Consider the following 24,941-nt stretch of genomic DNA (forward strand, 5'->3'; position numbering starts at 1 on the left):
TTGGATTTAATTGCAACCCTTTAGTTGGCTTTTATGAAATTTTTAAAAAAAATCTCTGGAATTGACTTTTACATCTCCACATCAACTTTCAACTCATGAAGCTTCAGCTCTTTCTTTCTTTCTTTCTTTCTTTCTTTCTTTCTTTCTTTCTTTCTTTAACATATTTACCACTGTATTTTTTCATGTTTTTTTTAATGTAAATGTTTTTAGCTTAATAGTTTTCAGGTCATGTGACCTAATGACGCTGAAACAGCTCTGGATAAAATTGATGGGCCTTTCAATAAGCCGTCTTTTATTTTGAAAACCAGAAGCTAGTACACGGTGTAACCTTCCAGAGCTGACTTTCTCAGCCCTCACTGTGTTTCATACTTTGCTAAAAAACAAGCGCACTTCAAGGAGCAGCTTCTTATTACACGAAGACGAGAAAAGGCTCGCCTGGCTTGACCACGGTAGAGTAGGCGGAATTTCCGTGAACTTTGATAATTCCGAAAAGATTAGCAGGACCCTGCAATTATTTGGTCGAGGTAAGAAAAAAACAGATTCTGTGAAATATGAATGCAACTCTTTTGACATAAGGGCCATGATATGTGGACTTAAAATCAGTCACCGGGCTTGTCGTACAGAGGTGGCTAATGAGGTGGCACAGTTTCTTCAATTTTTGTTCAGTTGAAGTCTTAATCATAGCTTGTATATATTTTTTAAAACTCACAAATTGTCTCCATTAAAATTGTGGCAAGGTAATTATTAACTAAAAAAACGTTTTTGTCGAGGTCCGTTGCTACGTGGTGCAATTGACTAGTGCTAACTGGCTAGTTTTGGCTAACTAGTACTGTTCCCACACGTGAAAGTTTTCCTCTTTGCCTCTGTCTAGGTTGATGAAAACAATACTGAAAATGAATGCTTCAAGTTAAGCGTTTTTCTTCATATTTATGGCTGCACGACTGCTGCTAACAAGAACAGAGCATACATGTTTCATGCTTAGATAAAGGTGTCAGCATTTATAGTTATCGGTTCCAGTCTTTATTTCAAATGGGGCAGCAGCACATCATAGTGCTAATATACAGTGTGTGCAGAATTATTAGGCAAATGAGTATTTTGATCACATCATCCTCTTTATGCATGTTGTTCTACTCCAACTGGGACAGGCTTGAAAGCCTACTACCAATTAAGCATATCAGGTGATGTACATCTCTGTAATGAGAAGGGGTGTGGTCTAATGACATCAACACCCTATATCAGGTGTGCATAATTATTAGGCAACTTCCATTCCTTTGGCAAAATGGGTCAGAAGAGAGATTTGACGGACTCTGAAAAGTCAAAAATAGTGAGATGTCTTGCAGAGGGATGCAGCACTCTTAAAATTGCCAAGCTTTTGAGGCGTGATCATCGAACAATCAAGCGTTTCATTCAAAATAGTCAACAGGGTCGCAAGAAGCGTGTTGAAAAAACAAGGAGCAAAATAACTGCCCATGAACTGAGGAAAATCAAGCGTGAAGCTGCCAAGATGCCATTGGCCACCAGTTTTGCCATATTTCAGAGCTGCAACATCACTGGAGTGCCAAGAAGCACAAGGTGTGCAATACTCAGGGACATGGCCAAGGTAAGGAAGGCTGAAAAACGACCACCACTGAACAAGACACACAAGATAAAACGTCAAGACTGGGCCAAGAAATATCATAAGAGTGATTTTTCTAAGGTTTTATGGACTGATGAAATGAGAGTGAGTCTTGATGGGCCAGATGGATGGGCCCGTGGCTGGATCAGTACAGGGCAGAGAGCTCCACTCAGACGCCAGCAAGGTGGAGGTGGGATACTGGTATGGGCTGGTATCATCAAAGATGAGCTTGTGGGACCTTTTCGGGTTGAGGATGGAGTCAAGCTCAACTCCCAGTCCTACTGCCAGTTTCTGGAAGACACCTTCAAGCAGTGGTACAGGAAGAAGTCAGCATCGTTCAAGAAAAACATGATTTTCATGCAGGACAATGCTCCATCACACGCATCCAAGTACTCCACTGCGTGGCTGGCCAGAAAAGGTCTAAAAGGAGAAAAAATAATGACATGGCCTCCTTGTTCACCTGATCTTAACCCCATAGAGAACCTGTGGTCCCTCATCAAATGTGAGATCTACAGGGAGGGAAAACAGTACACCTCTCTGAACAGTGTCTGGGAGGCTGTGGTTGCTGCTGCATGCAATGTTGATCGTGAACAGATCAAGACACTGACAGAATCTATGGATGGCAGGCTTTTGAGTGTCCTCGCAAAGAAAGGTGGTTTTATTGGTCACTGATTTGTTTTTGTTTTGTTTTTGAATGCCAGAAATGTATATTTGTAAATTTTGAGTAGGGCTGGGCGATATGGCCTAAAAATAAAATCTCTGATTTTTTATAACCAAATCCGATTTCCAATTTTAATCGATTTTTTTTTTTTCCTTTTCTTTTACAAAACATAAATAAACTTATTAAAAAAATTCATTTGTTTATATAGATGAATGCTAGCAAAAATAAAGCATATAATGTCATGGCTCTTCCACCATATAAACGACTTCATATCTTACATTGAAATATGCGACACAGTGCATCCGTGATCTCTTTCCATCTGGATCCTTATCTTACAGGATCCACTGCAGAAATAATTCCCCTGATGAAGGTTTTCTCCTAACTAGGGTTTGTGGGTTAAGTTGATTTCTGCATCTCATAGAGCAGAGGTCCCCAACCCTGGTCCTCAAGGCCCACTATCCTGAAGATCTTAGATGTCTCCCTGCTGCAACACACCTGATTCAAATTAAATGGTTGTGTGACAAGCTCTGCACAAATCTGCTAATGAGCCATTCATTTGAATCAGGTGTGCTGCAACAGGGAGACATCGAAGACCTGCAGGATAGTGGGCCTTGAGGACCAGGGTTGGGGACCACTGTCATAGAGAACAGCATTTCTCACTGCAGTTATACGCACAGCTAAATCCCAGGCGTGAGTGAAGGGTCACTTTAATGAAAATCTGTCAGACAAACACCGTTCTGGTGTGGAGGGAGGGCTAAGTCTGCTGCTAAGTAACTATGGAAAAAAATCCCGATTTTCAAAAAAATTAATCTCCAGAAATGGAAAATTCGATTTATCGATTTTATCGATTAATCGCCCAGCCCTAATTTTGAGTTGTTATATTGGTTTCCCTGGTGAAAATAAATACGTGAAATGGGTATATATTTGGTTTTTGTTAAGTTGCCTAATAATTATGCACAGTAATAGTCACCTGCACACACAGAAATATCCTCCTGAGATACTAAAACTAAAAAAGTCCCACTCCAACTTCCAAAAATATTCAGCTTTGATATTTATGAGTCTTTTGTGTTCATTGCGAACATAGTAGTTGTTCTATGATAAAATTAATCCTCAAAAATACAACTTGCCTAATAATTCTGCACACACTGTATTACACTTCCTTGAACTGCAGCAATGTCTATTTTTTTTCCTACCTATTTTTTGGATAGCACCATATTTAGCCAATTCAAAATTAAATTAATTTTATTGGGTGAATATTATCTGATGACTACACGCTGGGTTGTAAATTTCTCTCATAACAGTTCATTCATTGTTGCCTTGTCAGATTTAGTTTTGATTGCCTAAAATACTCCAAACTTGCAACACTACCCTAAGTAAGAATTCATGATCTGTGTGGCCAAAAGCAGTGGTTAGTCTAGTTTATTCTAGTGGGTTTACTCTGTCTTTAAATGTCCAACATTTACCTAACTTTCCGTTTCTCCACTCAAACCAAAGATGCCTGTTTTTAAATTCCCCTACCTGACTCTCACTCCACAAGACTGACCAGGTCGAAGTCTCGTCTACGAGCACAAGCACACACACACACACACACACACAGAGAGAGAGAACAGCAGTATGAAAACACCACTTTAGTTAGCTAGTTTTATATCTTTTAATATGCCAATATTTGAGCATTTTTTAGTGGTTATACGGAAATTTGTGACCTTTTCTAGTGGGTATACGGCGTATACCTGCATATCACGTAGACTACACCACTGGCCAAAAGACACTCAAACTAAGCGGGAATACAATATGGTGTCTAAACAAATCCATGCAGGATTTCAACTTCACCCCCTCTTCATCACAAATACATTACTTATGAAATGGCCTGCAGGTTTCTATGTGTATTAATCTGCTAGACCATCAAAATCATGTACAGGGACAGCAAATAACACAGCAAATCTTGTATTCTGTTGGTTTAAGTTCCCTGCAGTAGCACCAAAGGATCCGTTACTAACATCCTGGTACCTAACAGCCTCAGATGGTTTTTGTCCATACCCTGACTTGTCAGAGCTCATTTAGTAGAGTAGAACCTACTCGGTATTCAACATGTGATAAATAGTTATGGTAGGTCAGTCTCTAAAAAACTACACCCTTGGTTGATAATCTATATTGCTCATGGAGAATAAAACCAGGAGAAGAATTGGAGAAAGTGTGGCACTTTTACAGATTTAAGACTCTAAACATAACCCCCTTAGCAGCTAATGACGTTATGTAACAACTAACGTCATAAATTTGCAAACTAGGGAGTCCTGTGTTTGCACTTATGGATAAAGGAGAATAATAAAAAGTGTACTTTATTTAAGTGGCCATGATCTTAAAAAAAAAAAAAAGACATACATAAATGTCCAGCTTGGCTCTTAACAAAATGTAAGTCCATATCTTTCTTAGTGTCTTGTTTAGTGTTTATGGTAGTGTTTATTACATGGGAGAATTTTTTTAATACAGTATCGAGTGAAAACAAAGTTTTTCTCTATTTTATGTAGATGGGTGCACTATTCAACCTCCTTGAGCAGTACAGACTGGAGTCCTACTATAACCAGTTTCTCCAGCTGGGTGTGAAAGATGAAAGAGATTTCCTGGATGGGGTGACAGATGAGGATTTAAACAACATGGGTAAGTGCTGAAAATGGATGAATGCAAACACATTTTCAAAAGTAAGGCGTTGTACTCAATTTGGCATGGCAAATACTTGGCCGTAAATACTGATGCAGATGTGTCTGAGTATCTTCTAAGTTGTTGCAGCCTTTTTAATTATCATACAGATTTTTTTAAAAGGTCAACAGTGTTATTTGTGGCATATCATTTTTTGGACTTAAAGTAAATTGAAGTAGCTGTGATTATTTTTTACAAGATGGAATACTACAGTTGATTTTTTGCCTTTTATTTGCTTTTTAACAGGTTTGAGTCATGTTGAAAAGAATCGTTTTTCTACCATGAGAAACTTCATTCAAAAACTTGGGGCCCCACAGCGGCAGGTTCAAACAGTCACACCTGTGCAAAAGTCAACGGAGGCCTTTTGCTTGCAGTACACATATCCCAAATGTCCCAACCCAAAGCTTATTAAAGGCGAGTGGAAAATGTTTAACTTCGGCCTTACTTTAAATAAATGACCTAAGAGCTGTGATGGTGATTATGATCAGAAAAAGGCTATAATGCTGACAATGTTTGAAATGTTTTTGTTACAGATATAGACCCAGCACAAAACACAGTTGAAGATATGATGTTAAGGATTTCCTACCTTGAAAATATTGGCAACACCAAAGGAGTCTGTCTCTACACAGTTGATGGGATGCCTCTGACAGACGATTCCTTCTTCAACTCATGTGAGCAAACATGAACACCTTTTGGAGGGATGAAGGCTGAAGGCAGTGGTATTGTAGCTACTGAACTCAATGAAAAACATCTAACAGGCTATTTTTGTACTGTACATAGCTGCGTACACAGAGTTGTGCTCTCCATCTCCATCAGAAATCCAGTGTTAGTAGTTCATCTGCATTTATAGGCAGAGTGGTTTCTAGGTTGTTAAAGGTGAGATGATTTGAGGACGTTTCTATCATAAAAAGTAGTTGTTGGACAAAAATAGTGCCGATTGAACCATAACCCCTCCTATATTCAGTCAACAGCCTACCGATTGCGTATAGACCTTACTTGGCTTTATGTGAGAGAACATTCTCACTTTGATCTGTTTTTCTGTTCTGTGCTCACTGAAAATGTGATGCCAGAACGTACCACCATTGTCTAGTGATGTCAAGTCTGACATAGAAGCTCTGAAGCCTGCGTCGAACAAAGAGGGTCCAAATCCTGCATCGACGACTTATTGTTTTTCTGAATGTCATGTGACCAAAGACAAGCCAAGCCCTGTTTCTCTGAAATCACATGACTTTCTTGTTGAGTGATTTGAGTCGTTTATAATGCCACAGGAAATACCGAAAGTATTCTGCATGTTTGACTGACAGCACTACCTTTTAAAAGGGGAACCACCAGCAAAGCAAAGGACATTGGCAGTTTAGGAGCACCTCCCAAATAAATAATACATATAAAACTTTATAACTTTATTGATGTTAGGGCTTAAAAATAAAATCTCAGATTCTTTCAAACCAAATCTAATTTCCATTTTTAATTTTTTTCCCCTTTAAATTCATAAAACCATATTAAACTTCTTCAAAACTATATTAAAGCTTTTGCATGCAAAATGTGTTTTATTTATTTATGAGTGAAGGAATCGTAGCAAATTGAAAAATTTGATCAATCAATTTTATTGATTAATCACCCAGCTCTTATTAATATAGTTGATGTATATAACATTATTGATTTACCATCATTGATATAGTGATACTATAATAATTATACCACGCTCAGCATAGATTAATTTAATCTGATTTTACAATACTTCATTAAGGGGGTTCTGACTTTACACTTGCATTATTTATGTTTACAGATCCACTGATTTGTAGTCTGTATCTAATATCACAGGACTGCTGTACATCAAATAACAAATAGATGCTAGTTCTCCAAAATCAGCTATTAAGTGTTAAGTTCTTTGAGTAATGAAACTTTTGCCAAAGCAATTTGGCTGAAAGACATTCACAGGGCTTCATCACACCATCACTACCAGTGTCATACATGTATTTTAATCTCAGATAGTTTTTTGCTGTACAGTAAGGCTGCAAATAATGACTATTCTGATAGTCGATTAGTCATTGACTATTAAACCGACTAGTCGACCAATCGGATTATGTATCTCATAATTATTAAATGGATCTTATTTCACTTTGAAATCTTGCACGAGGTTGTTCTGTAAGTCCGACGTGCCTCCTCTTTAAATGTTCAAGCATTGCAGACGTATTTCTGTGGTACACAAAGTCCGCTTTACAAATCTCACATGTATTTAATTTATTTTGTAAGTTTAACGTGAATTTTTCCCAGACCTTTGACGACCTCTACTGCTGTTTTGTTCTCTGGTCAGCCGCCATATTTTTCACCTGGCAGACTTTATTGCACATGCACAACTCTCAGCAGAGATCAGAAAAGAAGACGATGTCTCACTGTAGATTGTTTTTTTTGTTTTTGTTTGTTTTTCCGCCGACAATAATCGACGAGTACATTCGTTGTTGACTATTTTTATTGTCAACAACGTCGACTAATCGTTGCAGCCCTACTGTACAGTAAATATTCACGGGCAACATTGTTAATACAAAATGAAAATCTTTTTTATTCTGTTTTGTTTTTCAGGGTCTTTGAAAGACAGGCACATTGACAATGGTACCACGATCTGTGCCATATTTACACCAAAGGAAAATCTGATGCATGATTCTCAAATTCCAAAGCAAGAGTCTGGTGAAACTTCTGGAGCTGATCTCATCCGATGCCACATTATGCTCAAGGTACACCTTAACTATAGTGCTCAACATCAAGTTAATGAAGTTAGTGTGATCTGTATGCAGTTTTATAAATAAATTGTATAGTTATGTCCCTGTAGAAAGTGTTTTAAGTATTACCTGTATATAATTAGGTGTCGTTTAATGTTTTTTTTTTACTTATAAAGGGTAAATATGAGCTGATGGTGGACTTAGAAAGTGACACAATAGCAACTCTTCAACTCAAGCTGTCAAATGAAAGTGGAGTTCCAGCACATGTCCTCCATTACAAGTAACTAAGATTGATTTTTTTTTTTTTTATGTCCCTCAAAGTCCTTTTCCTGTAGTATCTATGAGTAAAATGTGCTTGTGTTTGCAGAGGTGAACACTCCGTTGGTGACACACTCCAAAAGTGTGGAATTTCCGAAGGGTCAACGGTTTTCTTCACCTTGTCGTCCTTTTCTGAAGAGGCTCCATACAACAACACCTTCTACATCAATGACGTCGTACCTTCAGTGCCACAAACCTTGAAAGGCATCAGTGTGTTCTTGTCTTCAATCTATGCCATTGTAAGCAGTGTTAAGTTGTACTTGTATTACACTGTTTACCTTATTGTGCATAAGTGCTCATTAGATTTCCTCTTTATTGACTCTTCTTATTTCTAGAAGAATAAATCGGGTGATATTTCTTTTTGGCAACAATTCACTGAAACTCAGAAACCAGTCTTGTGCTTATATGTCCACTACCGTAGTGCCTCACTGTGACCTGTTCGGTCATTAAATGGTATAATATGCTGCTCGTCAGTAGTGCTTCATAACTGCAGCCAAAAAAAGGAATTACATTTTTTTTATTCCAACCAAGTAATTGAAAGAAATTTTAAATAAAAAATAATAATTAAATATGTGCACCGTACACTTGTTGGTCTTTTATATATATTATGTTTTTTGTACTTTTTTTATTTCACTTTCAGAGTGGACTTTCAAAGTTGACCCTGAATAAACTGATTGCCTACATACGAAAGCTGACAGGATGTAACCCCCTCACCCAAAGTTTGCATCAGTTACTCTGCAGAAATGAAACAATAACCTGGAATCAGAAGGTAAAGAGTATGACGTGGTCTTATTCTTCAGCAATGTTTACTATATTTTATTTTGTTAGTGAAATGCGTCCTAACTGTTCATATATTATCTATGTTTGCATCTGTAGCTAAATCAATATGCTGATTGAAAAGGTTAAAGGTCAGAAGTGACATCTGTTACATACGTTTTAAAATGTTTGAAGGCGCTGCAGTATCACCAAGGGAAAAAAGAAAAACTCAAAACTATTTTTGTTGCTTGGAATTATCCAGACCTCTCACATAGATACGGTAGAGTAGAATAGAATAGAATAGAATAGAATAGAATAGAATAGTGAGTCTGTAGGCTGTGTGGGGTTTTGCCAGGGGTTTATCTTGTTAGCACAGTAGGTAAAATTGGGGGTTCACACTATGTGCCAATTTCTTTTACCATGAACTCTTAACTCAGTCCAGTGGTACTGCCAACAGTCTCACACACACTTTCAACACAACATCAGAAAGCTGGTTTCCTACATTCAGTTTTGTTTTATTGTTTTTTTTGTTTTGTTTTTTTGTTTTGTTTTTTGTTTTTTTTCTGTTCTTTTTATTAGCCTTATTTCTCACTGTGGCATCTAAATAATTTACTATGTTCACATCCACTAATGGATAGACAAACTGCTTTACCAGTTTATGGTTTACAATCATGTATAACTAGTTGGAATTACTTGAGTATTACTGTATTACTTGACTCATCTGTAGTGTAAAACAAAAGCTGAGATGACACTCAACTCGCTAGTTGAAATACACCTTGAAAGATAACCTCTTGTATCAATGGTTAAATTAGTTTCTTATTGTGTTGATTGATCTCTTGCAGATTGCTGTTGTGGAGGGCTTATACATGCTCTTCAGAGAGCTTTTGCCCCACCAAGGATCCCAGCGAGGGGAAAAATTCATTGAGGACCAGAATGTTTTTGACAACTCGCTGTATTGCTGGGCACATCTCATTTACGAATTAGAGGTATAGTTTTAAGTTTATCTACTTTTTTGGTTTTTAGTCTAAAGCTGCTCATGCCCAGGGGTTACTATAGATACGCTATGCCTTAGAGTAGGTAGGTAGGGAGGTAGGCAGTGGACAGTTTTCGTTGACAATGATGACATTTTTTCGTTGATGCCCTTTTCTTTTTTAATGACTATAATGAGACAGTGACAAGCTAAAAATGACTCTTTGATGACTAAAACATGACGAGACGAGTGAGTTTTCATTGACAAGACTGGACAAAAATGTTAGTGGGTGGCCTGAATTTCCGCCTGTTGTGCACCTGCAGTCACTAGTCACACACAAAGACATGAAATTGAGTTTAATTCATTGATGGACTAAGGTGGCAGCTTCAACAAAGGGGTTGGTGGTTGAAAACGACGAGATGGCCTATGGACGTTTCAGTATAACCCATCGGAAAGAAAACTGGACAATGACAATAATAATGCAAGTACACTCTTTCAAAGATCAATAAACTTTAATTTCTAAAGAACATTTTACACTGGAACTGGAAGACATTTTAAATAACAAAACAAAAACAATAAATAAAACGGACTCTCAGTCTCATTAACAATGAATGAAAACCAAACACAACCAAACATAATAAGTATGATGGATAATAAAGTCTGTTCTGTAAACAAAATTGCCTTTAAAACAAAAAAATATATTAAACAAAAACTGCCAGTTAGTATCATTGTATTAAAAAATGAAAAATTATATATATATATATATATATATATATATATATATATATATATATATATATATATATATATTGTTAGATATTTTAAATTTGTCTTTGAATGTATAACTTGTGCATGGAAAGAATAACACACACACACTTAACAAGTACATTGTGTAATCTTGGATTAACATGCATTGCTTTCGGTTTCTAAGTGAAGATAAAGAGAAGCTGACATTTAAAGATTAAAAGTGGTATCAGAGAAATGTCTGGCCTGCGACATGTGGATGCTTTTGGCCGTACTTTTGTTTTTGCAGAAACAAACCTCAGAGGGAGCTGAAGTAGACAGACGAGGCTGACAGCAGAAAAACTCTGCCTTGCAACAGTTGATTAGTTAGTTATATCGTCCAATCACTGTTTAGTTTAGACAAGGTTTACTGGGTTCAGGGAAAGCAGCGGGGTTCTGGTTTTGGCTATCGGCAGCAGAACTCCTTCCTCTGTAACCAGAGAGGGTGAGATAGTCTCAGAACCCAGAATTCTGTAACATTTCCAATTAATTGTAAGAATAAATATCTTGACTTTGAGAGTAGTTGTTTGTTCTCACTGACCAAATCAACGAACATGCGTGGAAGGAAAGTTTTCTTGGTGTTGGAATTTTCTCCAACAATTTACATATACATATGTATAGACTAGGAAGTGGGGGGCTTTGTACTGACGTTGTAGGCTACGTGTGTGTGTTCTGCCTACTTGTGGGGAGCAGCGAAACAAAAAAATGAAGTGCTCGGAGCTATTACTTCTCTATTCGACTTATTTACATATTTCAGCATGAGAATCGGAGGTTTAACGCGAAAGCGTGAGAAGCCACTTAAATACGCGAGTCTCACACCTAATGCGTGTTTGCAGCCCTGCAAAACAAATGCGGCATACCAGCTCGCACAAGTGCTTCACCACGGTCTCGTGCTGCAACATGCTGCTGTCAACTATGACACAAATAAAAATTATCGCGGGCGGCAAATGTATCGTGCTCATTTTTTCTTACCATGCAATTAATTGACTTATTGCTGATCGCGACAGGCCTAGTCCTGAGTTTTATTTTTATTCTTGATGATGATAAGGACATTTTATTTTTCCAAGGTCCCATGTATTATAAAATACAGCATCAAACATCACTGCATACCACTATTTACAGAACACTTCCACATGATCCCATCCAGAATGTTGGAAAGCTAAACATAGAACAGCACAAAACCCTGTGTGGTCAGAATGACCACCTGTTGCTGAAATAAGTAGAAATGATCATATTTCCTCTGTTCTTTACATACTAAATGTTAAAGCTAGTTTTCATGAAAATTCACATAGCGGATTTTAGGAAAAGTCAGGAGCCATGATTTTATCTGACAAAGTTATTGAACATGGTCATTTCAAAATGGCCATCTTTTTTTTTTTTTTTTTTTTTTTTTTTTTTCCCCAAATTAAAACTAAACTAAAACATTTTTTGAGTTTTTCGTCTAGTAAAATGTGACTAAAACTAATAGGAATTTTTGTCCAAAAGACAAAAACTAAGATGCCTGCCAAAAACAACACAGAGTATAAGCCAAGAGTGATTGAAGCTACAATTATGTTAAATAATTTTCTCATTTTGACAGAAACAGACATCTGAGCATGAGGACTATGCTCCGATCCCGCTTGTGTCTGAAAATGGTGACCACCTCTGTGAACCAGTCAGAGTACCTGGAGTACCAACAGTCTTTGAACGAGCAGATGTTCTTCAGAAAATCAAAGGTAACATTGAAAGGGTTTAAAACTTACATAAGTTGAGTATTAGTCTGGTATGTGTATATCATTTTCTTTTCATACTAGGTTCTTTTCACTTCACTTTTAGATTACTTTTGTTTGTAGTTACATTGCAGATTTAAATTACAAATCCAGAAATTAAATTTTTTTTATAATATTTGTCTTCGCTTTGAATTATCTGCTGTGATAATCAACATAATTTTATTATTGTTATTGTTGAATTTTCAAAGTAATTCATTCTATAGTATGCTCCTTCAATTGCTGTTTTTGAAGGTTTTGTTGTAGATGCTTTTGTGTTCTCAACATTTTTATTTTACTCCTAGCACTGGAACTGCACTAAATGGTGTTTTGTAGAGAATGTTGTTACTCTCTACAACTTGATAAAATTTTTATTTTTTTATTTTTTTAGTTGGAGAGAAAATTCCAAATTGCACTGAAGATCCCTTGCGGGAAATTTCTGTACAGAGAGCCACTGACATTGAGAAAATTCTCCTCAGCTTGCCTCGTTATTTCAGCAAATATCCCCTGTGGATTGAACACGGCAAGGTGTCCGCTCAGAAGTATGTGTCTCTTGAAAGTATCCTATTTTTTCTTTTTTTTCATCTCTTTTGTTTCCATATGTTAGGTTTATCTGCCTTTAAATCTTGAAATGGTGGTACTTTTTGGAGATTTTTCTCAGTATTCTGCGTTTGTTTAACAAGGCAGTTTTAATATGAAGCAATGCTGAACTTAATCATGTCCAGCATTTATACATTCAGCATACCTTCTCCATGTTCACCCGTTTGGTGGCCTCAGAAATTTGTGTGGTCTAAATTTTCAATGAAGCACTATCATCAACTTTATATATTCAAAAATGGGTATTATTGGAGACTTTACCACCGTAAACTACAAATAAGCATTGTTGTAGTTGTAGATGTTGTATGTTTCACAATTTCTTTTGCATGCAGAATTGCACTTTAACAATAAAATGATAGTCAGGGCTGTAAATCTTACTCACCGATTATGAGACTCATTGGAGGTTTTACTGCAACTCTTGCTTATATTGATGACAGCAGAGCTGCTTCGGTTGCAGGGTAAGTTGCTGGAGAGAGTTAGGGAGTCGTTGGGTCAGTGCAGGCCTCCCATGTCCTACGCCAAGGCCTCTCAAGCACCTTTCTGTTCTCTTGAGGAAAGTTCTGGTACTTTAAAGACACATTACGTAACTTTCCGACCTCATAAGTCCGTGTTCCTGACTCGTTTGATGGCACATCTATTATGTGCATTTTTGGAGCTGCCACTTCCCAGCAGTGTTCCAAGGCTGATAAACTGCACTGTGACGTTGCAGCTGAGTTTCACTTTACACACCACATATATCACTAGCAAACACAATGGCCGTTTTGAACAAACACCGTGGCTGATTCATATCAATATTTGCTTTGCAAGGTGATTTTAGTGTGCGCCCCTAAATTTTCTGCTTGCGCGCCTAAAAGTTTAAGTTACTTTAAATTAGGGCGGCAACGATTAGTCGACGTCGACAATAAAAATAGTCTACAACGAATTTAGCCATCGACTATTGTCGGCAAAAAAAAAAAAAACTACAGAGTGAGACATCGTCTTCTAATCCTATCTCTGCTGAGAGTTGCACAATGCACATGCACAAAGAAGGGGGAAAAAAAATACAGAGTGAGACATCGTCTTCTTTTTTAATCTCTGCTGAGAGTTGCACATGCGCAGTGAAGTCTGCCAGGGGAAAAATGTGGTGGTGGACTAGGGAAGAAAATGGCGGCAGAAAACGTTAAAAGTCTGGGATAACTTCACGTTACATTTACAAAATAAATTAAATACTTGTGAGATTTGTAAAGCGGACCTTGTGTACCACGGAAGTACGTCTGCAATGCTCGAACATTTAAAGAGGAGAAACGTCGGACTTAACAACCTTATGCAAAATTTCAAAGCTGAAAGTGAAATAAGATCCATTTATAATAATCATGAGATACATAATCCCATTGGTCGACTAGTCGTTTTAGTAGTCGGTGACTAATCGACCATCAGAATAGTCAGTAGTTGCAGCCCTACTTTAAATTCATTGTCACGTTTATTTAATACATTTGTGGTTAGCTGTCAACCACGTGCACCATTCCAGATAGGGAAAGCTTTAAGGTTTGGTCTAGGATGAGTCACACAGTGCCATTCTGTGGTAACACTAAGACTGTACATTAAAGGAATACACCACACAACATTTTCACTAATCTCTGAAATTAAATGACAGTTTTCAGATCAACATTGAGTGGACTTTTGGAAGTATGGTGGAAGAACTCAAATCTTGCCCTCAGCTCAAGGTGATACCACCTCTGCGTCTGAAAGACCTGTGGGAATCTGAGAGTCGCCTTATTATGCTCAGTGAAGGTACTTGAGATTAAAGATTTTCACTTACATCTGTAATGTTTAATTTATCTCTAAATAACTGTGTAATGTTAGTTGTACTTTTTCTCTTCCCCCTCCGTCACTGAATCAGACAACCTTGGCATTTATTTGTATAAAGACAAAGGAGCTACTCATATGATCAAAGTGCGGGATTGTCTTGATGGAGAGATAAAAACTGTAGATGTGAATGTGCTGGCAGCCACGTGAGTACCATGAAATGAATGATAGCTGTGCTGCAATGGAGCAGTGGGTTTTGAAGTTTTGATCTAGAGGGTATCCATTTAGATGAGCCATTTATTGTTTAAAACTACAGTGCAGACAAAGTGCAGAACACTGATAAATGTTCACTTAAAATGAGCTATTTTTATCATTAAAAAATGGGGTATCTCTTTTTATACATTTACCATATGCAAAAGAATATGTATCCAATCAAAATTAATTAATTGGATTTTAATCTATATTTAATGCTTGTTTTTCATTTAATTTTTAGTGGCTTAAATTATTGAATAAAATTTTGTCATGAATCATGCTTTTTTTGATGCTCATCCCAAACAAATGATATTGCTATGGAGTTAGTTTTTTTTTTTTTTTAAATCAGCACATACAGTACTGACATAATAATCTTCACTTGTTGTTGAACATTGATTTTGTCTATACTACAGGTCTGTTTGCAGTCAAGTCTGGTCTGTTATTAGAAGAAGCAAACTAAGTGGACAGAGCCCATGTTGTCTAGCTGATGTATATTTTTTGCTTATATTAGTAAAACCTAAAGTGTTTTCTTCATTGTGTTTATGTGTAATGCAGAACTGGTGACCACAGAGATGATGAAACATTTGTCACAACCAGGTCTCCAAAAGAGGCAATACTGGTAACACTTATTAGACAAAGCTCATCCATAACAAATGTTTTTCATAAAGAAATTTCTACTGCAAAAACAGTGAAAGCAAACATTTTTCTTTACTCTTGAATTTTCAAATTAGGTGTTGATAGATACCAGCTCCTCCATGGAAGAAGAGTGTTACGGATGTGCAGAAATCAAGAAAATTAATGTTGTTAAAGAGCTCTTTGACAACTTTGCCACCAGAAGCATGGCTTACGATTTCCACCATGTCATTGGCCTTGTGAAGTTTGACTCTATGGTGACACTCCTCCACACATTCACTGAAAATCTGGAAAAGTTCAAGGTAAATTAGCAAACAACTGTTAGGGCTGGGCAATTAATCAACCAACACTCAGAATCAATAATCAATATAATCTTGCTCATGTCAGTTATTTAAATAATATTTTAGATATATTTTAATAATTATTAAATGAGTGGGTGGACTCTGCTACATTCATACTCTTCTACATTTACAGGTGCACATGCGTAACATTGAGGCAAGTGGATGTACTCTGTTGTACGATGCACTACGACGAGGAGCACGTGAGCTTGAAAAGGTCAAGACAAGGTTCCCGGAGTGTAGACTCCGCATCATGTGTCTCACTGATGGAGAGGACTCTGGGTAAACTTCCTACTGTCTTACAATGACCTTTGACCCAAAGTGGAGTTGACTAATCTTTTTATTTTGCTCAAGATCCTCAATAGAGCCAGTTGCTGTTACAGCCAAACTGCTCAAATCAAACATCATTGTGGACTCAATCCTCCTTGGAAACGTAGATAACAACATGCTGCATGGTATCAGCAATGCAACAGGTAAAACTTTGCTCTTAGTTGAGTGTAATTACCCAAAAAATTGATAGTGAATAATTAATGTATAGTTCTCTATTTCTACAATATGTGTAATAACTTAACAGGACTGAGCTGCTTTAGGTACAAGACTATTGTAGTACAGAGCATCATGTACAATCACCAATGAATTATGTGTTTATTGTAGTTTTAAGTTCTACTTAAAATCTTTTGTCCACTTCATTGTTTCAAGGGGGCTGCTGTTTCAAACCACAGACAGCTAAAGAAGGTCTGAAGCTCTTTGAGATTGAGACGGTTCTGTCTTTGGAGCAGAGAAAATTTAAGGAAAAACTTGACCCATCTTCCATCTCTGAGGTCAGTTATAATGTCTAATACTGAAGTCCAATGTCCAATGACTGGGTTATCTCAAAGATATTCTCCTTGTTGTCGTATAGTGCACATTAACTGGCACTTTTGCTACTCATGGGTATGATGAGTATCCGGAGACGTCCTTACCCAGCCAGATAAACAGCAGAGTGACCATGACAGAGTGGTGAGTGACAGAAATTATAGTTTGCTATAAAATTATAATAAACATGGCATTCAGTTAAGAATAGTTTTTTCTTCATTCTTAATTTTATGACTTATTTGTATACTGTATAGATGGGGATTGTTGATGGAAGTAATTAACAGATGTGTAATCCATATTTTTTCAAAGACTTATTAATTGTGATTCCTGAAAATGTGCTTTTTTTTCACATGTAAAATTGAAGGCTTTTGTTCAATACATGTAAACAGTTAAACATGTCTGCAGGGGAGCAATAATATACTACCGAACTGACAGGATCACTCCTCACCCATTAAAGCCAGTTACAGTAATGTTATTGGTAGTTTAGAGGTTTCAACAAACTAACTAATAATCCCTTTGCAGTTCCTTGTCATTAATTGTGACGCATTTGAATCAATGAAATGACTTGAAAGGAATCTAAAGATCCAGTCAGTTAAAACCCTGGAAAACAGTAAATATTTCATTTTGAGAGGTCAGAGATTGTGTTCAACATTTCCTTGAAAAAAAATTGAGGTTTAATTGCTGATTATTTTTTGTAAACTACAACTAACATTTAAAGTATAAATCTTCAAACACAGTGCCCTGAAAAAGAAGATTCTGGAGTCAAAGGATGGGCGATTCATGGAAAAGGATAAACGCATCCTGGAGGAGCTGAAAAGCCTGCATTGTGACCCTCATCCCTTCATTAGAGTATTTCCATCAGAGTCTGACTTTTGTAAGATTTTCTCTTGGCCTGTTTTAGTCTCCTTTTATTGTATTATTGATATTTTGTATTTTTTTTAGTTTTCTATATATTAAAATTCAAACAGCAAATTGTATTAACAGAAAGCACCAGCTTTTCAGATGAACTGTAAACTGAGACAATTTGTTTAAAAACTTTTTTCCCTCAATTTTACACATTTTAGAAGACTTAATGGTAGACTACAAAATGTTTATTTTGTTTTCTAATCCTTTCAGCATTCTGGAGAATTCTCATGCAGGGGCCTCCAGACACACCGTATGAGAAAGGCGTGTTTGAGTTATACTGCCAGTTTGATCATGACTACCCAGTGAAGCCTCCAATCGTCCGTTTTGTCACTTATGTATCCTTTGAAAGTAAAAACGTATAACATTTTCCTTCATTATCATTCTGTGCTGTTCTTTTGCACGTTTTGTTGTATTTCTTAACAGGATGGCAGGTGTATCACTGCAATGTCAACAGTGTGGGTCGCATCTGCCACAACATCTTTGACCGCAACTACAATGCTCACATAACCATGAGAGAGGTCTTTGATGCTGTGTATGGGCTGCTCATCATCCCAGAGCCTGAAGATCCACTGGACAGGTAAGATACATACTGATATTGTTAAAATGCTTCTCAGTGGTGGAAGCATGTTGCCTCGTAGCGAAACCATTGTCTTGAACTGTGTGTGAGTAATGTCTTTAAACTCATTATTATATTAACAGAATTAAAGCTGAAGCATTTTAACAGGAACCACAATACTGTGATATGTAAGCATATTTACCAGGTTTCTGGACGTTTCTTGCTTTTAAAAAAATTACATACAACTGAACACATATGGTCAGAAACCTGAATACTTACGCATGTATGCAGGGATATGAATAACTATGTAACATACCATGTATATTCCGTTTAAATGCCACAGCAAGAATGATGAAAATCTTCTCAAACGCAGGAAACTAATATGCCTGTGATTGCACTCATGTATGTAAGAAAATGTACTGCAGTCAAGTTAAAACGGATTTTCCAAAAAGGTTTACAATGATACAAACTAAGTTCATTTTTTCCAGAATGCCATAAAAAAATCACTAGTTTGTATAATTTGTATGTTTTAACTGGTGTATTGAATTTCTTTTGAAAGCATCTTGGCTGAAGAATTCTTGACAAGCCGTGAAACATATGAACGAGAAGCCAGGAAACACACAGACGAATGTGCTGGGAAGTCTCTAGATGACATGGAGAAGGTGAATGAGCCGACATATTTACTGCGTATTGGTCGTGTAACTCAGACTTTAACCTTTTAACATCTATCTGTGGCTTCTATCTTCTAAAGACACTGACGGATCTTGTGCCACAGTTCATACCTCAGCATCTGCTTTGTCCTCTCACCAAGAAGATGTTTGTTGATCCAGTAAAAACTGTGTATGGCACAGTGTATGAACGCAAAGCCATTGAGGAACACCTCAAACAGTAAGTTATGAACATCACAGCGGTATCTTGTTTGATGCAATTCATCAACATTTTGCTTGTATGTTCAGTTCTTTGGTCAGTGGTTGTTGTTTTTACAGTGCCTTAAAAATAAAGTTTGGGTAAAAGAGCCAGAAGTTAGCATTTTACGTGATACTGTCTGCAACTAAACCTGCACAACTGCCATGCCATTTGCACTACAGTATTCATTTTGCACTATCTGGTTTTCTTTACCCAATATGTTGCTGCTACTTGTGCCTTTTTCATTATTTATATTTTCTTGCTTTTATTCCTTTTATATAGCATAATATAGTTTCTTATATATTGTATAGCAAAGCAGAGACATTTTCTTTTACTTAAAAGATGTATGTTAAATGTTTATTGTCTGCACCTTGGGTCTGTGTGAAAAGCAATTTCGATCCTCTGTATGTCTTCTACATACTGCAGAATTGACAAATAAAGTGACTTTGACTTTTGACTTTGAAATTCTCACTTTCAGACATCAGTATGATCCGATGGCTGGACCCGGACACGAGCTTGAACTGAGCGACATAATAGCAGACCGGGACATGAAGAAAATGGTGAAGGATCATCGATCTCGACAGATTCAGTAAACGTGAAGACAAGTTCATTTGAAAATGCAAGCTTAGGAGGGTTTATGAGAGTTGAAAAGTTGTTTTAAAACTCAGTTTGGATAAAGCCTGTTTGACTTCATTTATTATATTAATTTCACACCAACACAAAACATTTTAAGACTCATTACTTGTTTGGAAAGCTCTTAAAGTGCTTGTTTACTTTTATTTAATAAAGCCAATTCATATTATGTTTGTTGTGTATAGGCTTAGACAGTGATGATAGTGGTAAACATAGGATACCTTGAATACACACACACACACACACACACACACACACACACACACACACTATATATATATATATATATATATATATATATATATATATATATATATATATATATATAAAATCATCTTTTTTGTGCAATTTATTAAGTCTTTCATTACTCAGCTTTTTTAAGCAATAAAATTTAAAGCAACTGTTTGCCTTTCTTGTTATGGTTGAATAAATAATGTTTATTGTACATGCACTTGGTTTTCTGTTTGTTTTACATGTGTAATACATAAATTTGTCAGAGGTTGCATTAAAATTTTATTTTTCCTTCTTAATGGCACTCGAATTTTGAGATGATTCTGATTTAAATTACTTAAAAATTTATTATGGGTTGTCACCATTTGAAAACTTTACAGTGAATCTAATTACAATCTGCATTGAGAGGGAAACTATTGGGGCTTACATTAAGTCTTGGAAATATTGTAACTTGAGGCTGAACAGCCAGTTATCGCCTCAATCTGCCTTACGTCATGTTGACAGGAAGTGAACATTACGCATACCAACAAATTAAATGTAATGTTTGAAATGAATTTGGCAAAAGCATGTCATCGGCCTACTGATAATTCAACTGATGTTGGCAACGAAGTTTTACAACCAAATCGTTTAAAACCCAGCTCGTAGGCGCCCCCTTATGACCGAACCTGGACAGCGTCGTTGTCGTTGTGCTTTAACTTTGAATGCTGTTACCGGAAGTATTTGACAGGTCCAGTTAAACGCTGCCGACGCTGCAAATTCGAGTAAAACAGGACGGTTCAGACAGCAGCGGGTGAGTGTTCATTTTCACACGTTTTAGATGATCTATACTTTTTTCAGTTTATTATCTATGTTAAACGGCTCCAAATACTTGAACAAGCGAGTTTAACCTAATCTGCAAATACGTCAAAATCACAGATTTTCAGACGATGTCAGTGATATTTTTTAAATTACATTAATTTCGAACCTTGATACTAATTGAAATTCTCAATGCAGTTAGGGCATTTAAAACGGATTTAGGTTGTAGGTTTGGTGATGGCTCCTGTTTACTGTTATTGGAAAGATTTATATAAAATCTATGGAAATTGTTCAACTCGGTTAGGCGTGCAGAAAACAGCATTTGCAGAGGCAACCTGCTTTTCTCGCGAAACCTGTTTACTCAAGTTTTTGACAGCGAAACTTGATTTGACTTAAATCACAGTGGATCTGCTGTCTGTAGTATGACAACTATCGGCATTTCCAAAAGTTACTTCATTACTTATTAAGTATCACGCGTTTGCTGCAGTTAATTTATCAAACAATGTGGAAAAATGTAACTCCATGAGGGGTATTAAAAGACATCTGGCTAAAATTTCTCAATTTCAATTGCAATCTGAATTTTTAACCTTTAACCTGTGTTATGGTCCGTATTTTATATAGCGCTTTATTGTGGGACGATAAGCGCTTTACACCATACATCACATTCACCCATTCACACACACACATGGCGGACGCAGCCATGCAAGGCGCTAACCACGACCCATCGGGAGCAAATTGGGGTTCGGCGTCTTGCTCAGGGTCACCTCGACATGAGCTCGACACGCCGAGGATCGAACCGGCAACCCTCAGGCTACAAGACGACTGAACCATGCCGCCCTCAGAATTAAAATAGTAAACACAGATTGTGTGAAAGTAGAAGCCATGTCAGACCTTCTGCATTATTCAAGTTAAAATAAACAATCTAATATTATGAATGCTGCGAATTCTAACAAATAATAAATGCAGTTTGAGAATGCGTTTCCTATTACAGAGCAACGTGTTTCACTTAAAATAATATAGAACATCAATGCACTTGTGCTTAGTTTCCAGTAGGTTCACAGAGTTGCTTTGTGAAATATTTAATGATTTTCCTAAACTGGCAATTACCTGAATTCACCTTTTTATCAGTAGATATCTCAGAAATCATAATTAAGATGAACTGATGAAAAAGTATTTGCCTTTTTAGAGAAATACTAAATACTAGTGTTAATTTAGATAAAGTAACGTGCTTTCTGTGCAACAGCATGGCTTCTTCATTATGCCCATTATTATTATTATTTTTATTTTTTATTTTTAGAGGTGGATTTTTACCTTTATTAAACACCAACAGTAAAAATAAAAGCCAGGAAAACCTGGAAGTACAGCAAAAATAAAAAAGGAATTGCTGGGAAGGGTTGGCTTGCAGGGAGTCAAATGGGTGACAGACATGTAGCCTATAGGAGCCTTTGGTGCACAAGCTGTGGTGGTTCATGGGATCAATTCATTCTTGGTCTGTTTTGTAATATTTGTTAAAGCTAACTTTAACTTTTTACTGGCATGAGAGTAACACACATTAACTTCTCTGCTTGTGTATGTTCTTTTCTTTAAGAGATGTGGTGGGTGCTCTGGTTGCTCGCAGCCTTGCTGGTTCTTTTCTGCAGTCTGGATGTGTGGTACTTCCTGCGGTTAGCTGCGGTGATCCTTCGGGCCTGGTTTCAGCCTCCAGTCTGGGATGTCACAGCCGAGCAGGTCCTGACCAGCCGGGTCACTCCACGTGACATTGACATGTGTCACATGAACAATGCTCGTTACCTTCGGGAATGTGACTTTGCCCGCTTCTCTCTCTACGTACGGAACGGTGTGTTCAAGGCAGTACGAGCCCTCAGAGCTTCGATGGTTGTGGGAGCCACCACTATACGTTACCGCAGGGCTCTGTGTATTGGAGAAGGTTATGAGCTCCGTAGTCGGATCGTCACGTGGGATGATAAAGCCTTTTTCTTGGAGCAGAGATTTGTGTCAACTAAAGATGGGTTGGTGTGTGCTGTTATGTACTGCAAGCAGTGTGTCATTCGCAGCAGTCCAGACAAGATCATGCAGCATCTGTGTAAAAGGAAGGTAAGCTTGGTAATGGGTGTTTCAACACAGATATCACTTGCGTATTGGTAGAATCAATACTATGTCTAACTACAACTTTTGATTTGTTCCCTGCAGGTCGAGTGTCCTGAGTTTCCAGAGGATCTTCAACACTGGGTGAACTTTATCTCTGCCAGCAGCCAGGCCCTCAGAGCTGAGAGTGGTCTAGAGGAGAAGAACAAATAAGGGATTACATGGGCAGCTTTTACTACTGGCATTTTGTATGCCAACCAGGGTGGCAGACCAAGATTCGTAGTCTTCCGAGAGAGGCGTTTCAAGTTTTCTTAACAATTACTTGACTAAAACCCAGTTGTGCCTATGCCTTGCATTAAAGGTAATCTTTGTATAACTAAGCTTAACATAGATCCCAGTATTTTCAGATGTGGAACACTGGTTTAACTCCACATTATATATTTTTCAAAATGAAAATGGTGGTAAAAAAAATCTTATTTAGAAATAGAAAAATTCTTATATGACTACACACTGCGTGATCTTACTGCTGCAATAAAAACAAATCCATGACTTCAGTTTTGAGTTTTTACTGTAAACAAATCTGACAACATAATATCAATATCAGTGGGAAGGGGGGGGGGGGGGGTGACCTAGTGGTGCGTTTTTCTGTCTTACAGGGAACTTGACGAAGCCTCTCACTGCACACTGTTGTTTCTTAACTGTGTACTGCAGAGCAGTGGTTCTCAGCGTATTTTCCTTGAGCATCCCCTTAATGCAAATACTAAAAAGCTGCTGACCCCCTGCCTCATCCCGTGCTGAAACCATACTTGGTGTTATGCTTTCATTAGTGAGTTTCTCACCATAAATATGGCTGAGTCCTGTCCTTTATATATGACAATATATAATATAGCCTTACTTTTTTTAATAGTGACAAATCATCTCTGTGATGTTTCTCAGACATGTTTTATTTATTAAATGTTGCAGGAAAAATCAAGGTTACCAGGATTGATATGAAGTGCTCCACTACTGTAGCTCCACCTGCTTACTGACATTACTAAACCCCAATACATAGACAAAAACTGATTGGATGCATACGTTCTAGCCTTATAACTGGCTTTTCTTCTGTTTTAAGCATACATGTGTTTATAGTATTGTATAGCAGATTCTAGTGGCCTGTGGGCTCATGAAGTGTGTGCAGTCTGTTGGGCTGGAGGCGGGTGAGATGAACGTGTTTGGCTCATTGTTTCTTCCAGACCTGCATCAGTCTGATAACCCTTTAACTTGAAGATGGTGATCTTTTTCATTAATTTATTTAATTGTTTTATTTTATTTCTAGCTATAACAGGAAAAACAAGAAAAATATGACATAACATTGCACATGGGCAGAAAGGTGAAATAGAGTAGAGAAAAAAGAGGGGAAGGGGGGGACTGATATGTGTATGTCGTAATGATATGAATGCAACTCTAGTCAGATTCCAAATGTGAACCTAACTATAGAATAATAGATATAAAATAAATAATAAATTACATAATTACAAAAAAATTATATTAAAAATCAACAAACATATAAGAGGCTTCATGAGCAGTGGAGTACCCTTAAGAACACAGTGGTACATGCCTGTTCACAAGACTGTATTTTTACATTATTTGTGGTTGCACAAGTTCCATCGAATGAGCGTATATAGATGTTGGATGGATTAATGGATGGGTTCCTTGTTATACAAACATTTGATGATATACAGTATGTAGATAGACGACAGGAAGGTTTTAGATATTAACCAATGTGAGATGATAATGGACACAATTTATACCATAACTTAGTTTCTTTATTTTTGTGTGGATAAAATAAAGAACTAAAGAATTTATTTTGTTGCCGAGCTTAGTCCATATCTTATACAGTCAGCCATAACAAGCCATAAGCCCTTTTCTAAACCAGTCAGAACATCAACCTAAACCACATTTTTTTCTCTCTCTCCAGAAGGAGAAATTGGTTTATAAGAAAAAATTATTTTTTTTCTAAACTGAGAGCCAAACATATATTATGTTTCATTGTGTACGGCGATCTCCTGAAGAGCTGAAATCCATGAATGGGTGAATCCCCTGAAGAGGGCTGTAAAAGTCACGTGTGACA

General features: G+C 37.0%; 2 protein-coding genes across 2 annotated transcripts; both read left to right on the top strand.

The window, feature by feature from the left end:
- The first annotated feature begins 341 nt into the window (after window positions 1-341).
- LOC121644894 lies at window positions 342-19,991 on the top strand. The gene is made up of 25 exons (XM_041993145.1): window positions 342-524; window positions 4,802-4,931; window positions 5,217-5,384; window positions 5,504-5,641; window positions 7,551-7,702; window positions 7,864-7,967; window positions 8,055-8,244; window positions 8,646-8,774; window positions 9,604-9,747; window positions 12,094-12,229; window positions 12,651-12,801; window positions 14,490-14,626; window positions 14,736-14,847; window positions 15,449-15,512; window positions 15,625-15,828; window positions 16,001-16,146; window positions 16,219-16,337; window positions 16,564-16,685; window positions 16,766-16,863; window positions 17,457-17,593; window positions 17,836-17,960; window positions 18,057-18,202; window positions 18,741-18,843; window positions 18,933-19,069; window positions 19,566-19,991. The coding sequence occupies exons 2-25, from the start codon at window positions 4,802-4,804 to the stop codon at window positions 19,678-19,680; spliced, it is 3,207 nt and encodes a 1,068-aa protein (XP_041849079.1). The 5' UTR covers window positions 342-524; the 3' UTR covers window positions 19,681-19,991.
- A 671-nt stretch (window positions 19,992-20,662) lies between these two features.
- On the top strand, window positions 20,663-23,380 carry LOC121645312 (protein THEM6-like). Its single transcript, XM_041993766.1, has 3 exons — window positions 20,663-20,741; window positions 22,335-22,840; window positions 22,937-23,380. The coding sequence occupies exons 2-3, from the start codon at window positions 22,337-22,339 to the stop codon at window positions 23,042-23,044; spliced, it is 612 nt and encodes a 203-aa protein (XP_041849700.1). The 5' UTR covers window positions 20,663-20,741; window positions 22,335-22,336; the 3' UTR covers window positions 23,045-23,380.
- Window positions 23,381-24,941: the final 1,561 nt, after the last annotated feature.

Source organism: Melanotaenia boesemani, chromosome 8, assembly GCF_017639745.1.
Source record: "Melanotaenia boesemani isolate fMelBoe1 chromosome 8, fMelBoe1.pri, whole genome shotgun sequence".
Classification (NCBI taxonomy): Eukaryota; Metazoa; Chordata; class Actinopteri; order Atheriniformes; family Melanotaeniidae; genus Melanotaenia; species Melanotaenia boesemani.